The sequence below is a fragment of the Pyxicephalus adspersus genome, chromosome Z (assembly GCF_032062135.1).
Source record: "Pyxicephalus adspersus chromosome Z, UCB_Pads_2.0, whole genome shotgun sequence".
Lineage (NCBI taxonomy): Eukaryota > Metazoa > Chordata > Amphibia > Anura > Pyxicephalidae > Pyxicephalus > Pyxicephalus adspersus.
Window position 1 is genome coordinate 21,067,126 of NC_092871.1, and position 14,288 is coordinate 21,081,413.

At 38.3% G+C, this 14,288-nt stretch overlaps 1 protein-coding gene across 1 annotated transcript; it reads right to left on the minus strand.

Moving 5' to 3' along the window:
* Positions 1 to 2,055: 2,055 nt before the first annotated feature.
* On the minus strand, positions 2,056 to 14,183 carry CCNP (cyclin P). The gene is made up of 7 exons (XM_072430998.1): positions 7,036 to 14,183; positions 6,666 to 6,750; positions 5,532 to 5,689; positions 4,998 to 5,096; positions 4,414 to 4,569; positions 3,154 to 3,312; positions 2,056 to 2,411 (listed from the first exon to the last, which is right to left on the minus strand). The coding sequence occupies exons 1-7, from the start codon at positions 7,105 to 7,107 to the stop codon at positions 2,229 to 2,231; spliced, it is 912 nt and encodes a 303-aa protein (XP_072287099.1). The 5' UTR covers positions 7,108 to 14,183; the 3' UTR covers positions 2,056 to 2,228.
* Between the last annotated feature and the right edge of the window lie 105 nt (positions 14,184 to 14,288).

Here is a 14,288-nt window from a genome sequence, read left to right on the forward strand (position 1 = left end):
CTCCAAGTCGGGGATTTCCAGCATGGAAGCGTCATGGTGAATATGATAGGTCTACAGAGAGGGATCTGTCACGCTTTAACATCTCCTGCATCCGTTCTATTGATGGAGACAATCATCTCATTATACAAAGGGCAATGATACTCCTTTATTTTACATACACACAAAGTGAATTACTGATGAAGAAAGTCAAGAAGTCAAGTCCCTCTTTCAATCAATTCGATTTTTCATTTTCCATAGGAGAACGGAAAGGTTGTAATAATTGCTCATAACAACTATTTAAGTTTCATGGTTCAAACAAACAAGGGCCAAAAAAGTCATGCTGCTGTTTGATACTTGGATATCTTTTAGCTTTGATTGGCTTGCTGTGTACACACTTCTAATAATTACCGTTAGAAAACGAACGTTTACGACCAATCAGCGATTATATTTGAACGATCGTATTGAGCACAATTCTGTACATGCTGTAACGATACGATCAATCAAATATATTCCACCAATAGTGTACACACATTGGATACAATCGTTTGAATGATGCAGGGAGGGACAAAAAAAGGAAAAAGTGTATTGCAGAAACATGCACGATCACTGAACAACCGTACACACGATAGATAGCGAACAATCGTCAACCAATCAGATCCGCTGTGACGGTCGTTCATTTCCAACGACAATCCTCGTTTGCCACCGTTCGTTTCCAATGATAATTATTGGAAGTGTGCACGCAGCTTCCTATCCAGATCTGCATTATTTTCCCCATTATCTATTGATGGAAACAATCATCTCATTATACAAAGGACAAAGATGCCAAGTCCCTCTTTCTTTTAGCAATCAATTAGATTTTTCATTTTCCATAGGGGAACAGAAAGGTTTTAATAATTGCCCATAACAACTACTCAAGTTTCATGGTTCAAACAAACAAGAGCCAAAAAAAGTAATGCTGATGTTTAATATTTGGATATATTTTAGCTTTGAATGGCTTGGTATCAATAGGTTTATGCTGTGTCACATTGTTATTTCCTATCTAGATCTGCATTAATTTTCCCCCAAGATCTTGTATAGATGATGGGAAAGTCAGACCGCTACATAAAGTCTTCTCCAGCACAACCCAAAGACTCTCCTTGGGGTTTGGACTCTAATCCATGTGTGAAAATGTCTAATTCTCCATGAACCACTTTTTCACAATTTAAAGCCCAATGAATTCTGCCATTGTCGTTAGGGAATATGCCCATTAACCTGGTCATTTAGTATATCCAGGTAGTCAGTTGACCTCCTTTTGGGGCTTTTAATTACTGAACCTAGATCTGACCACATGAAGCAACCCCAGATCATAACACTGCCCCCTAGGCTTGGGGACGTTTTTGCCCATTTTTTGCCGGATTTCCTACATTGAATGATCAGCCAGTCATACCACTTGGGTCACATTTAAAGCCCATGTCATTATAGTGTAATATAACAAGCCAGAGATTTGCCTGGTGCTCACTACAAATATTCTTCAGAAGAGTGCTGTTATTTTTCTTTCCTGCAAACATCACATTAAACAAACGTCTGATTGTAATAAGAATTGCAACCATGGGATGATTCACCAACATACACCCAATTCAGATTGTACAAATCTGCCATCATTTATAACTGTACAATTGTTATAAGATTAAATTATTTTCTAGCTTAATGATATTTTTTATACAATTGTTAAAATGGAATTTTTTTTTCTCTCCACAAGCTAACATTTCAATATAAATCAAGTAAAATATAACGATTAGTACTTTGAGATCATTAACTGTGGGCACCTTTATAGCACATCATACAGGGTCTATTTATAAAGCAGTGAATATGACAATCACTGAAGCATTCCCTGGTGTAGAATCTTCCAGGTTCATGTGTTTCAATGGCAATCATTGATCCTCCATTAGGGAATGTCAGATTGACTTGTTTTAAAATAGACCCTGTAAATAAATAATAAATGTAGTCATAGTATTGTTAAATAAAAAATTGCCTGAAAAAACAAAACAAAAAAACAAGTAGCTGTTGTTCATATCAACCAATACAACTTATGTAGGGGTATGAATGCTTCCACATCCTGAAATGGTTTTGGTTATACATGCACCTTCAATCCTTCATACCAAGGTTGTGTCACTCTATTTTGGTTCACCTCCAACAAAAAAACCTACAAAACACATGGCTGCATGTGATAAGTGAACCTGAGTATAAAAAGGTTGTTTAAATCGGAATAGTCATCCATACCTGTAGGAATACAAGAAACTTTGGCACTTCTGACCAGAACTCATAGATTCAGACTCATGGGACACCATGTGTGCCAGCTTCAATGCCCCAGATGCTAAAAGAGCAGGCTCAATCAATGCACCATCCGCCTCAAGAAGCGTCAGCTCCATAAAATACATGGCCAGATACAGAACCTATGATTGTGGGAAAAAATGTATTATATTCTTGACTGACTTTTTCACAATGCAAATACACTTCTAATGTAGCTACTGAGAAGCCAGTAATATTGAGCATTTTATTCTCTAGTTGTCAGTTTGCAAGATCACATTAAATTCTATTGGCTGCCAATCTTGCTCCAGACCTTTGCCCAATAGACCATATTACCTTATACAGGTATTCCCCCGATTACATACGAGATAGAGATTGTAGGTTTGTTCTTAAGTTGAATTTGTATGCAAGTCAGAACAGGTACCATCACTTGGGGACATCCTGTACCCAACTTCTCTGCTACAAGGTCCAGACTTTACATACAGTTCCAATGACCCTATTGACTTCCATTGGGAGCTTAAACTACAACAGTCAAACTCACCACCCTTAACATACATGCTTTATATTATATATTTTTTTTTATTGCGTGAATACAAATTATGCTTATGAAATACTCACAAAAATAAGGAAAATTACACAAGAGAACTCCATAAGCTGCTTATTACTAACCTCATAGCAAACATGGTTGTTGCCTAGTCTCTGGTTTCAACTACCTTCATTACTGACCAGGTACATATACAGTATAAGGAATGTTGGCTTATTTATTCAGGTAAGAAGACGAATCAGCATTACAGCCAGATAACAAGCATTTTCAATATGAGGTCAGCCTATAAATTCATTCTATGAAAAGTTTCCTGGAAATAATTTGTTTTTTTGTGTTATACACACCTTTTCTGGATACTTGCCAACAATAGACAGGATGCGTAGGAAGTACAAGGGCTGTGTGTAATGCAGCTCAAAATTCAGTCTTTTGAGGACTTTCTTCTCCAATTTTAGAAGTTCCTTCTTGCTGAAGGCATCTTCCATCATGAAGCAGAGCTCTGCTGGCTGTGGAAATTAGCATTGGAGGAATTGCCACTCGGTTAGATTTCTTTAACCAAGGAAGTGCAACAGACACTATAATATTATATATTTATATACAGGGCTAGATTTATAGTTCTTGTCACCTAGGAATATTGGTCTATGCCCCCCCCTACCTACCCTAGTAGTAAACTATCCTTAGTTTCACAGCAACTAGATGAGTGCCGAATCTGGAAGTGGAGAGGATGCAAGAGACACTTTCTTTTGGGACACCTAGAACCAATGACTAACAAAGTGGTGCATATCATTATCACGGCCGGGTTACAGAATGGTTCTAGGTGATAGGTCAAGTTGGTGAGCTAAAAAAAAAAAAAAAACCCTTGGTACAATATTTTACCAAAACAAATACACAAACTGTGCAGGGATAGTAACAGAAAGGACACCCACTACATTCCCACTACACTTGCTCCAATGTTAGAACACAGATTGTTTGTAGTGCATCCTGTATCCAGAACACTTGGTAACTCTGGGCAAATCCAACAGCAATGGTACCCCAAGTCATAGCCTATATGACTTAATGGCTAATACATACATGCTCTGAAATAAAAAGAATAATTACTGATGGCTAATATGTCCTCATGCCCATCATAAAACCCTTAAAACTGTCCTAAACACTCAAATAATAATTATTATTAATATTATCAAGTATTTTATATAGTGTCAACATATTATGCAGCTCTTTACAAAGTCTATAGTCATGTCACTTGCTATCCCTCAAAGGGGCTCACAATCTAATGAATCTAATCTAAAGGATATTAAAGAGTTGTACACTAACTACAGAACTGACTTTCTGGGTAATGTATGACCCAGGTGTTTGGCGTTACGCCTGAAGCTGGACCACAAAACACCTTCAGATGGTCAGCTCTTGATATTGATGGCTATATTGATCTTAACAACACACTCCTTATCCTAAGCTTATGTTACTACAGATGGCCAAAATAATTTGGAATGTGGAAGGTCCAAGTCCCTTAAATCTAGGAGCCCCATCTACCACCCACTTGGTTCCTTTACCATATTGTTGCCCTTTGATAAAGCGGTTTTGTCATTCAGTTCCTAATGTTAACCCACCTCAGGGATAAGTGTCTCTTCTATCTTGCAGGCAATGAAGAGGCAGGTGGCTGCCAGGAGTTGGAGTAGAGATGTTTGGATTTTGTGAACCTTCATGTAGGAATTCATTAAAAAGATTGTGAGGTAGAGTGTCTCATCTTGTAGGCCCAAATATTCCTATGCCAAGACACAATGGATGAATCAATATCAAAGATAATGACACCTAAAATCAACAGGTGGAAAAGTTTAAAAAAATGGTAACGGAATTTCATTCCTCAATGCTATGGCTTAGGATTCACAAGCTTACATTCATTGTAAAGATAACCTTTAGAACTGGCCGAAGAAGCTCTCTCCTTTATCTTATTCCTCCAGTTATACATTTAAATGGTGGTTGTCATTCTTATTGTCAATGATTTTGTTGCATTGCAAATAGTTTAATAAACAAAAGAAAACTTGGTATAAGAGAAAGAAAGCGGTAACCATTGCTGAACTTCACCTCTGAGCCCAGAAGATCACCCAAGCAATTAGTCAGCCAAGAAACTTTTCAAAGGATCCAAGAAATACTAGGATACTTATTAAATCATTGAAGTTAAGATAATACTCACATGAACTTGGACAAGCCAGTCTACTAGCATGGTCCTCATCTCTGAAGTGACTGACTTTGGAATGTCAGCAGTCTGAAAGACATACTTGCACTGATTCTTCTGGGGAAGTACAGACATGGCAGTGTTAGTAGATGTGGAGGAGACATTGGGATCATCACTATAGTGGTTCAAAATGCAATGACAGCGGGCAGTAAGAAGCCACCAACAGATCTATGTTTATTATAATAATTACATGGTGAAATCTGGTTGCTGTGTGCAAATACCACGCTGTCATTGTCTAAGACTGAGTTAACATGGATGGACCTTTAGCAGCTCTTAAGTGTCTGACAGCCTGCCAACTACTGCCACAAGAGTGGTTTTGATGGGCAGTTAGTGTGTGAATGTCAACCACCCCAATTATTTCAAATGGGGAGACGCTGCCTGGAGTATCCCCGATTACCAATAATTTGGAATCTGTAGCTCTTGACCACCCATGTGAACTAACCCTTCCAAATAAGCCAGAGGGTGTCTGACCACCCTGGGCGATTTCCTTACCATCATGGTGGAGAAGATGTCAGTGGCATACTCTTGCTCCACAACCATGTCCAGCTCCAGCATGGACTGCGTCACACTTTCTCTCCATTGATCAACCAGTGAGGGGCCAGAAGAGATGTCTATCAGAGGAATCTGACTGACTGCAACATCTGGAGCAGCTGTGAATATATTTACAGACTCAGATATTCCGTTTTTTACATTTAGCAATGTAACTTTTATAAAGTAGATCTTTCTATACCTAATACAGAAGCCATTTTATTAATAACATCCAAAAGGAATTATTATATTAGATATAAAAGCAATACAACGAACATCAATTATGGTGGCTGCCATGGCTAATCCATTTCTGAAAACGATAGTTGCCTGGTTGGTATACTGACCAAGTCCTGTAAGCACTCAATCAAGGATTGAGATCAGGATCTAATTTGAATACTAAATCAAATTCAGGTACGTACACCGCTTTAGGTTAATGATGTATTAATATACCCTCACACACATGCATAGCCTGGCCCAAAAAAAAAGACCCCAAGGCTGTGGGTACAGTGTTATGGTCTGGGGTTGCTTCAGTTGGTCAGGACCTAGGTCCAAATGACCAAATTTTTCCATCAATTATGTTTTTCTTCCTGGATAGCACAAGCATTTTCCAAGGTGACAATGCCAAGATTTATCAGGTTCAAATTGTAAAATAGAGGTTTAGGGAGCATGAGACATCATTATCATACATGGATTGGCCACCACAGGATCCAGACCTGAACCTTTTTGAGAATCTTTGTGGATTGTGCTGGAGAGGAATTTACACAGAGGTCTTTCTCTCCCATCAGGGTCAGGGCATGTACAGGAATTCTCCTTCTGTGATCTCAGGGAATTAGGTGAGCAAATATCTATAGTAGTTGCATTAATACAGTGCCGCATAATATGTTGGCACTATATAAATACTGTTTATTAATAATAATAATTGCATATATTGACTTCTAGATCACATGCACACTGCTGGATTTTGTATGGGATGAACGTGCCACCCTCCAATCATCCCCATGCTCTTCCTATACCTAGAACATGCATAGATTATTGCAGGTATTTCTCTATGTATTAAATATGAAACTCTGCCATGTAATGAGAAATAACATTTCTTACCTTTTTTAGTAATGGAGATGGAGTTAATGACAGCAGAGGCTACTTTATCAGTCAGCGATATTGTGGATGATAGTAGACTTTTTTTCTGTTGGTGAGAAGCAGAACAGATCTACATAATAGTTTAGATATAATCATTTTCATGCAGATCTAGATAAGAAAGCAAGAGAGCACAGAGGGACACAATTCCACCTTATTAAGTTCCACCAGATATAGCACTATTCATATCTGTCTTAGATCAGTGACTGTGAAAGTATTGAAGCCAAAGACATCAAGGAAAAATGTATTCTTAGAAGGAGGTTAGCAATAGCATTCCTATATATTCAGATACATTCAGCCCAGTTATCTACATTCTCAAAATACAGAATCTCACCTTCTTCTCTTCTTTCTTGCATAGAATTCTGTTGCTGTCTTTAGTTTTAAATGGTTCTCTTTTTCCTTCCATCTGAAAGTAGTAAAGATGACATTAATGTGATTCTTTTATCTTTTCATTTAATTGGATTCCCTTATACCCCATATACTGTATTGTACACAGATTTTATCAATATTGCTAACAAATCAACCTGGGCAGACACTGCTGGCAGCTGGTGGTAGCAATGGATGCTCTCCTGCATCAGATACGGTATACACAAGTTATTTTCATGTACTTTTGGAATTGTTTACATTAGTCTAAACAATTGCATTAGATAAAGAAGACCTACCAGTAAATGTCACACTTTATATTACTAAAAGTCACTGATCCTTTGTGACAGCGCCAGAATTTTGGACCTAGGTCAGGAAGGAACCACTTGGAAACCAATGGCTATTCTTGCTCCCACTGACACCAACCATTTGGCATTCATTTTGCTCCCATTGACACCAACTTCACAGGACAGTACTTGGACACAGTGCCAGAATATGGATCTTCTATGGGGTTTATTTTACTGCCACTCTCCCCAGGTATTTATAAAAGATGGTAATTATACATGAACCAGTATGACATGACACCAGAATAAATAATTTTTAGTACAAAAAGTACCACTTGTTCATCATGTGTGATGTTGGAAGGTCCCAGCCTCCTTCAATTTACATCTATTACCCATTACATTTTTTTTCACTGATTGCGCAGCCATTTTTGGCACATTTACAACTCAACTCTGCTAATTCGGGAAGAAGAATCTAAAGACTGAATTATCCACATTGATATCACATTTTAACATGATACAGCAAAAGGCTACCATTGACATTTGTTTTTTCAACCAATACCATGAGATTGATTTTCTAAAGTCAAGGAAACTTACTTTGTGAAGTGTTTGTTAGCAGAGACACTAGTCACTTCAATTACTTTAATGATGTTAACATTGATAAAGGGCAACAACATGGTTGTCAGCTGCCGTGTGTTGTAATAAGACCTATAATGTACCTCAGTGAACCAAAAATCTGACTTGCAGCAATTTTTAGCATAAACTGAAGCATAGGTGCTGTTTATGACACTACAACACACAACATGTATGCAGTGCTATCACATTGTACTGGTGTGATCAGCTGCTGCTCTTATGGCAATCAAGCCCTATGTCTGGCAATGCTGCAGCAAATGTAAGGCACTCCCATTGCTTAGCATTAATAAACAGAATACAGAGCCAATGCAAAATGCCTCCGTTAATGCATATCATTACAAACTATACACAGAAAAGTCTAAATCATGTTGGTATGATTATTGTGATGATTACAGGTCTATACCTCTGTCCTAAATCAAAAGATTAGTGGGCCAGGGAGGCCTTGTGTCCATGAAAAGGGACAGAGCTTTACACATGTGTTCTGGCTCAGGGGGAACCTTAATGCACATTTGTGTGCAGGCAAATAATCCACGTCACACAAAACAAAAAATAAGTGAATGTCTTGTCTATCTACATTTCTTTATCCACAATCTTACCTGTGCTGTGGGTCTGACTTCAACAAATTTGCTCATTAGGTTGTATGGCTGGGTATTCTGGGTAACCTTTTAGCTGCTCTGGATAAACTGTGGAATGGACTGCATGCAAAAGGCTGAATAATGGCAAATGGAAAAAAAGTGTCTGCATTGTCTAAACAAAATATTAACAAACTACTGTCTTTTTCTTTTAAATCTGACCAGGCACATTTCAGTCTGATTGTACACTTTCCTCTAGACTCCGAGGACCTGTCTGCTTAGACACATCAATATTTTTGGTGCACTATATCATTTAAAGAAAATTCAGACTGCAAAATAAGTAAGCATGTGTAGCTTTCTGAACAATGTATAGAGTGCAATAATCCACAACAATAACCCTAATTGGATTTACTGTAGTCATATCAGTAGGACAAGTTCTAGTTAGCGCCTGTGAGATAATGAACTTTGCGCAATCTATGTGTTGTGCTAAATCCTAATTGTCCAGTTCTTGATTGTTCATTAAAGTGTTGCTTAACTTCAACAACAACAACAAACATGACATTTATTTTAGCTTAGAAATCCCTAGATTTGGTGGGAACATCAAGGCTGGGCCGCTCTGACCGCTGCAAAATCTTTACTTACAAGTCATTTGTCTGCCACTGTTGGTTTCTCGCATTTATTTGAACACTATTAATGAGTGGCAACAAGCTCTGACACATTGCAGCAGTCGATTATCGCTCCAAGTCCCAACCATAGTGTGTAATGAATGACTATACCACTGCTGTCACATTGTTACAAACTTCTATGTATAGGGTGCTGCCTACAATCCATGCATCTGAGGTTGGCATTAAATAGGGTATAGTATACCTATTAATGTGTTTATAGTAACATACTGTATACAAAGTAGTAAAGTTTTGACAACTTCTGCAGCATGACCTATCATAAACATATTCTATGTGTAGCTATACAGCATAGGAGGCACAGCAATTGTTAAAATATATCACCTTACCTATGCTTCAACAATTCATTTCAAATCTGACAACATTCAATTCTGACCTAAATTGCTGCTTACAATAGTAATCTTTTGCTTTTGAATCTGTGCATTTATCACATTGTCCAATACAAAGTAACAGGTTCAAAGTAACCCCCCCCCCCAAACACAGTGCAGCATTTACTTTGCCTTCTCTACATTCAGTACAGCACTGATCGAGGCTGCTGTTATGTTTTGGTATAGTACTGACTGTATTGCTGTAGAGGTTTTGTATCAGTATGGTGCTTTTTATGTCTTAATTGCATTACTTATGGTTTAACGTGGTGTGTCTAAACCTTTTTAACAAGGGGTAACCCTTACTATAATTACTGTACCCACAGCTCAGTTTGGTGGTTGGTAGAAAAAAATGCCTCTTGCATTGCTGGCCACTGGAAATATTGTTACTTCTACAGATAGCCAATATGATCACTGGTATCAGTTAAAATAACTGGAGAGGTACAAAATGCTCAAAGATCTGGAGGAATCCTGGTTGAGAAATATTGGTTTAACATCTGTAGGTATGATCATTCTGCTACTTTTATAACATTGTAATTTTTGCTGAATTTGTTTTCCTTATTTATACTGTATATTTAAGGGGTACAAGACAGCTGCAGCTTATTTTGGCTGAAAAAATAGAATAGCAATACAATATACTCCCAACTAACCCATAATGCAGTATAAATACCTTTGTACCTTACGAAAGAATAGTTGAAAAGTCCACTTGAAGTCTTAAGCTATGTACACACGTGCAATAATTGTCGTTAGAAAGGATCTTTCACTATCCTTTTCAACGACAAAGGAATACACGATGCAAGATCGAGTGCTGTACATACATCACCGTTCTTCTCTATGGAGAGGGGAGGCCGGAGAACGACAGAGCGGCACCCCTTATGCGCGCGCTCTCCCTTCACTCCCATTACGATTGTTCGACGTCCATCGTCTGTGGATCCACCAGAACGTTCGTTCGGCATGAGCCGATTATCAGACAAGAACCATTGGACGTGTGTACGCAGCCTAAAAGAAGGAGGCTCGCCAGTGAGAGGATAGACACCTCTCACCTAAATCAGGGCCATTTTCTAGGCACAATTAACATAGATGAGGTGCCTGGGGGTGACACCTAGTGGTGGGGCACTGTTTTGGTTTCACCCATGACCGCCAGTTACCCTGTATAACAAAGGCCCTCAACCTCATTAATTTGCAGAGAACAATGGAAAAGTGTGGCATCGCTTGGCTGTTCCAGTGCCCTGTCAGTTGTGAGGTGAATCCTAATATTGACACTTAATCCAATCTCACTGTTAAACCCTGGGATTGGACCTGACAGCCAAATCTGCTGGGCTCCGAAACTGGTAACTTGTGGCTAATATGCCACTCTTTCCTGTGCTATAGGGGGAAGGATAAACAGCTTTGTTATATAGGGTGTCCAGGTGTGCCTAAGGATGCCAAACTACCTAGAAAAGCCCTGAGTTGTTCTACCTGCCCTGAACCCTCATACCATAATTTGGTGGCCATCACATAAAATGTAAGTGAATCCTAGACTTTAGAAAATTATCCAGCCTTCCACCAGTAGATTGTAATAACATCGGAATCATTGCGTTGCATTTCACTGCCCAAAAGACAGTTATCCAGTGTCAAATCTTGAGAACCTTGGACGGTCAGGTCAGAAAAGTTCTATTATTCATGCAATTATTTGAGGCTGCTGCTTGAAGATGAAATTCCATTTACTCAAATTTTGAAAAAACATGCACTTAATCCATAACTTCTTTGAGCTTTTCTCCTGTTGGACTGCAAATCAGTAATTGTTTTTTGATTGACACATCAAACTGAATATTGAAAAAAATCGATTTATGTATAGCTAGCATAACTGATTATTCAACAATACCCAAAACAACCGGAGCAAAGCAAGCAAATCTCCAGGGAGAACAATGTTTTTAGTAAGAGGGTAAGTTCCTGTTTTATGATCAGCGTTGTATTCTCTTTGTAGGTTATGTGAAATGTAGTATTTGGCAGGCTTGCTTGGACAAATGAAAGTAATATTTATAAAAGTCAGCTGGTTTTATTGGTCAAATTTGCTACAAGGAACCGTCAGCCTTTTTATTAAGACCTTAGCAGAGATGTAAACTTTAAACTTTGGCTCAGAGGTTAGTGCTCTAGCCTTTGCAGCGCTGGGTCCCAGGTTCAAATTTTGGCCAGGACACTATCTGCATGGAGTTTGCATTTTCCCCCCATGTTTGCGTGCATTCCTCCGGTACTCTGGTTTCCTCCTAAAAACATGCAGTTAGTGTCATTGGCAACCACCCCAAAATTGACCTTAGACTCTATTATGACATATGACTATGGTAGGGGCATTAGATTGTGAGCCCACTTGAGGGAGAGCTCATGACATGACTATGGACTTTGTACAGCGCTGAGTAATATGATGCCGCTATATAAATACTGTGTAATAATATTAACTGGACCTATCACCAAAATGTTTACTTTACATAAACGGGTAGATAGAATGTGAGCGCAGCGGAGTCTTGCTCCATCACAGATCCCAGATGGCTTCCGGTTGCTCCTTCTGCGCATGCCCAATATCAGACATGCAACAGAAGGGGCTTTTTCTTGCAATGGGAAAAAATGCCAATATCACACATGTGCAGAAGGAAGAAGATGGCGGCACTCAGTACTTTTTCTGTGCTGGGACAAAGATGGATTCCAGGACGGCGTGGGACCCAAACAAGGACAACGCCATAGAAATCGAGGGCTCTGTGGATGTAAAAGGGAGTGTTTTCTTTTTTTTTTTTTTGTTTAGTTCCGCTAAACAGCCATCACAATAATTGCCACTTTTTTATCTTGATTTTGTGTCTCCGTTTGAGTAGTAAAATCTGATCTAGGAATGGCTTGATGTACTAGTTACTTGGATCCGTTGTCAGAGAAGTAGTGTCAAACCATAAGGTACTGGTACGATCTACTAAAAATGTTGCCGTCACGAAGACATGAAAGTAAACAATCAGCTTTGGTAATGAGACGTTTTCAAGTTAACAAGAAGTCCGGAAAATGAGTCAGTTATCTGCCCTGGTATTAAACAGGAGGGCTAACACTAACACCAAGCTGAAAGGTTTGCTTAAACAGGGAGAAAATACAATTAATAACAGCATATATACACACAAGGAAACACATCTTACTGCTGTTCTTACCAAGAGAAAATTTCCTCTTTGTGCCATATCACTTCATCTCAACAACTCAGTGATTGCTGCATTTAACTTGGTGTGAATGTAGTGAGAACATGGGACTTGATTTTAGAAGACTTTAATTTATGAGATGCTCATCCCTCTGATGTAAGGTTGTGTTATTTTAAAAAAGAATGGAGAATCCAGTCCTAACTAGTTCTCTTACAACCATTTTTAGGAGTCTTTCAGGCCCAATTTACATGGATTGTTAACCCCATATTTAAACATTTATGCGACATCTAACTTTTTTCAATGTTTGTGGGGAGAAGGCAGACTGCAGCATTTGGTAAAATTAAAAAATGTAGTAGTAACTTTTTCTCTGTTACCGTACAGCTAGTAAAATATAGAAAAGGTTACAATCCATGTCATTTTTTTTTGTATCTGGTTTTTTAAAAGGTTTTATGCTTCTGTATTGTTTTATTTTTTGGTAACAGTAGTTACCAAGAGCAAACTGAAAGGAATTCTAAAACTGTACAGCTGTCAACGTTAGGACACATCTACCACTGGGGACACGGAATGCAGGGTATGACAGATCTCCACTCGTTAGAGCTCTGGAACAAAAATCTTTCCAATAAGAAAAGAAAATTCATTTAATCAATCCCTCTTCTACACACAAAAAAAGGTTTTGGATTTAAGTGGAACACAACCTACATATTACAAATCTGCTAGCAAGCAGTTTTTGCAGGCAATGTCCCTTGTGCAATAAAACATTTACCTGTCTGTTGGCAATCTTCTTTTCCAAACACAGAGACGATACCGGGATATGTCAGTTATATACTGAATGAGCCTGTCATCCAGCCTACCAGAAACAATGCCAGCAAAAGGAGCAGAGGAAAATGGTAACACCAGAACTGGAATGAGCACATTTAGGTGAAAATAAAAAATTGTGTTCAGCTATATTTATTTTTATTGCAGAAGGGAAATCGCCAGCAATAAACAACCTGCCTGATCGTGATTTTATATTTTTGCATTTAGTTCAGTTTTAAAGGAAAGAAATCAAGACAGTAATGTCAAGGCTGCTACTGCTGACCTGAAACTTACAGGATCTAAATTGGAAGAAATAGCAGCCACCATAAGCCTCTGTATAGAGTAGCTTTGCACCAATCAGCCTTTATGTACTGTTATGACCTGCCATTCCTTTCAAAACCTCCTAAAACTAACTTTTTGGATAATTCATGTCCATACACCAAACAAATGTAAATTTTCACCATTAGAACAATGGCAAACAATACACACAGTAATACACAATATAAAAAGTGTAAATGATCCCTAAATTGTAACTGCTATTCATGTGCACAAGATACTATTTTGTCAGGAGGAGAGATCAGCAATGACTGCCTCCATTATTCATTTCATGATCATTTTCCTGTCATTTCTAAATACAGTAGCGCTGTACCCTTGAATTTATTGCACATTTTTCTTATTTCACCGACACAAACACAAAGAGGGGATTTTTTTTTTTTATCCAGAAGAAGAAAAAAAAAAAAAAAAAAAAAAAG

Excerpts from the sequence above, each read along its gene's own strand:
- CCNP (XM_072430998.1), bottom strand. The coding sequence starts at position 7,107 with ATGGAAGGAAAAAGAGAACCATTTAAAACTAAAGACAGCAACAGAATT. Across the intron at positions 6,751-7,035 it reads GCAAGAAAGAAGAGAAGAAG|AAAAAAAGTCTACTATCATC; the intron begins GTGAGATTCTGT and ends TCTCACCAACAG. Across the intron at positions 4,570-4,997 it reads ACTGGCTTGTCCAAGTTCAT|GAATATTTGGGCCTACAAGA; the intron begins GTGAGTATTATC and ends GTCTTGGCATAG.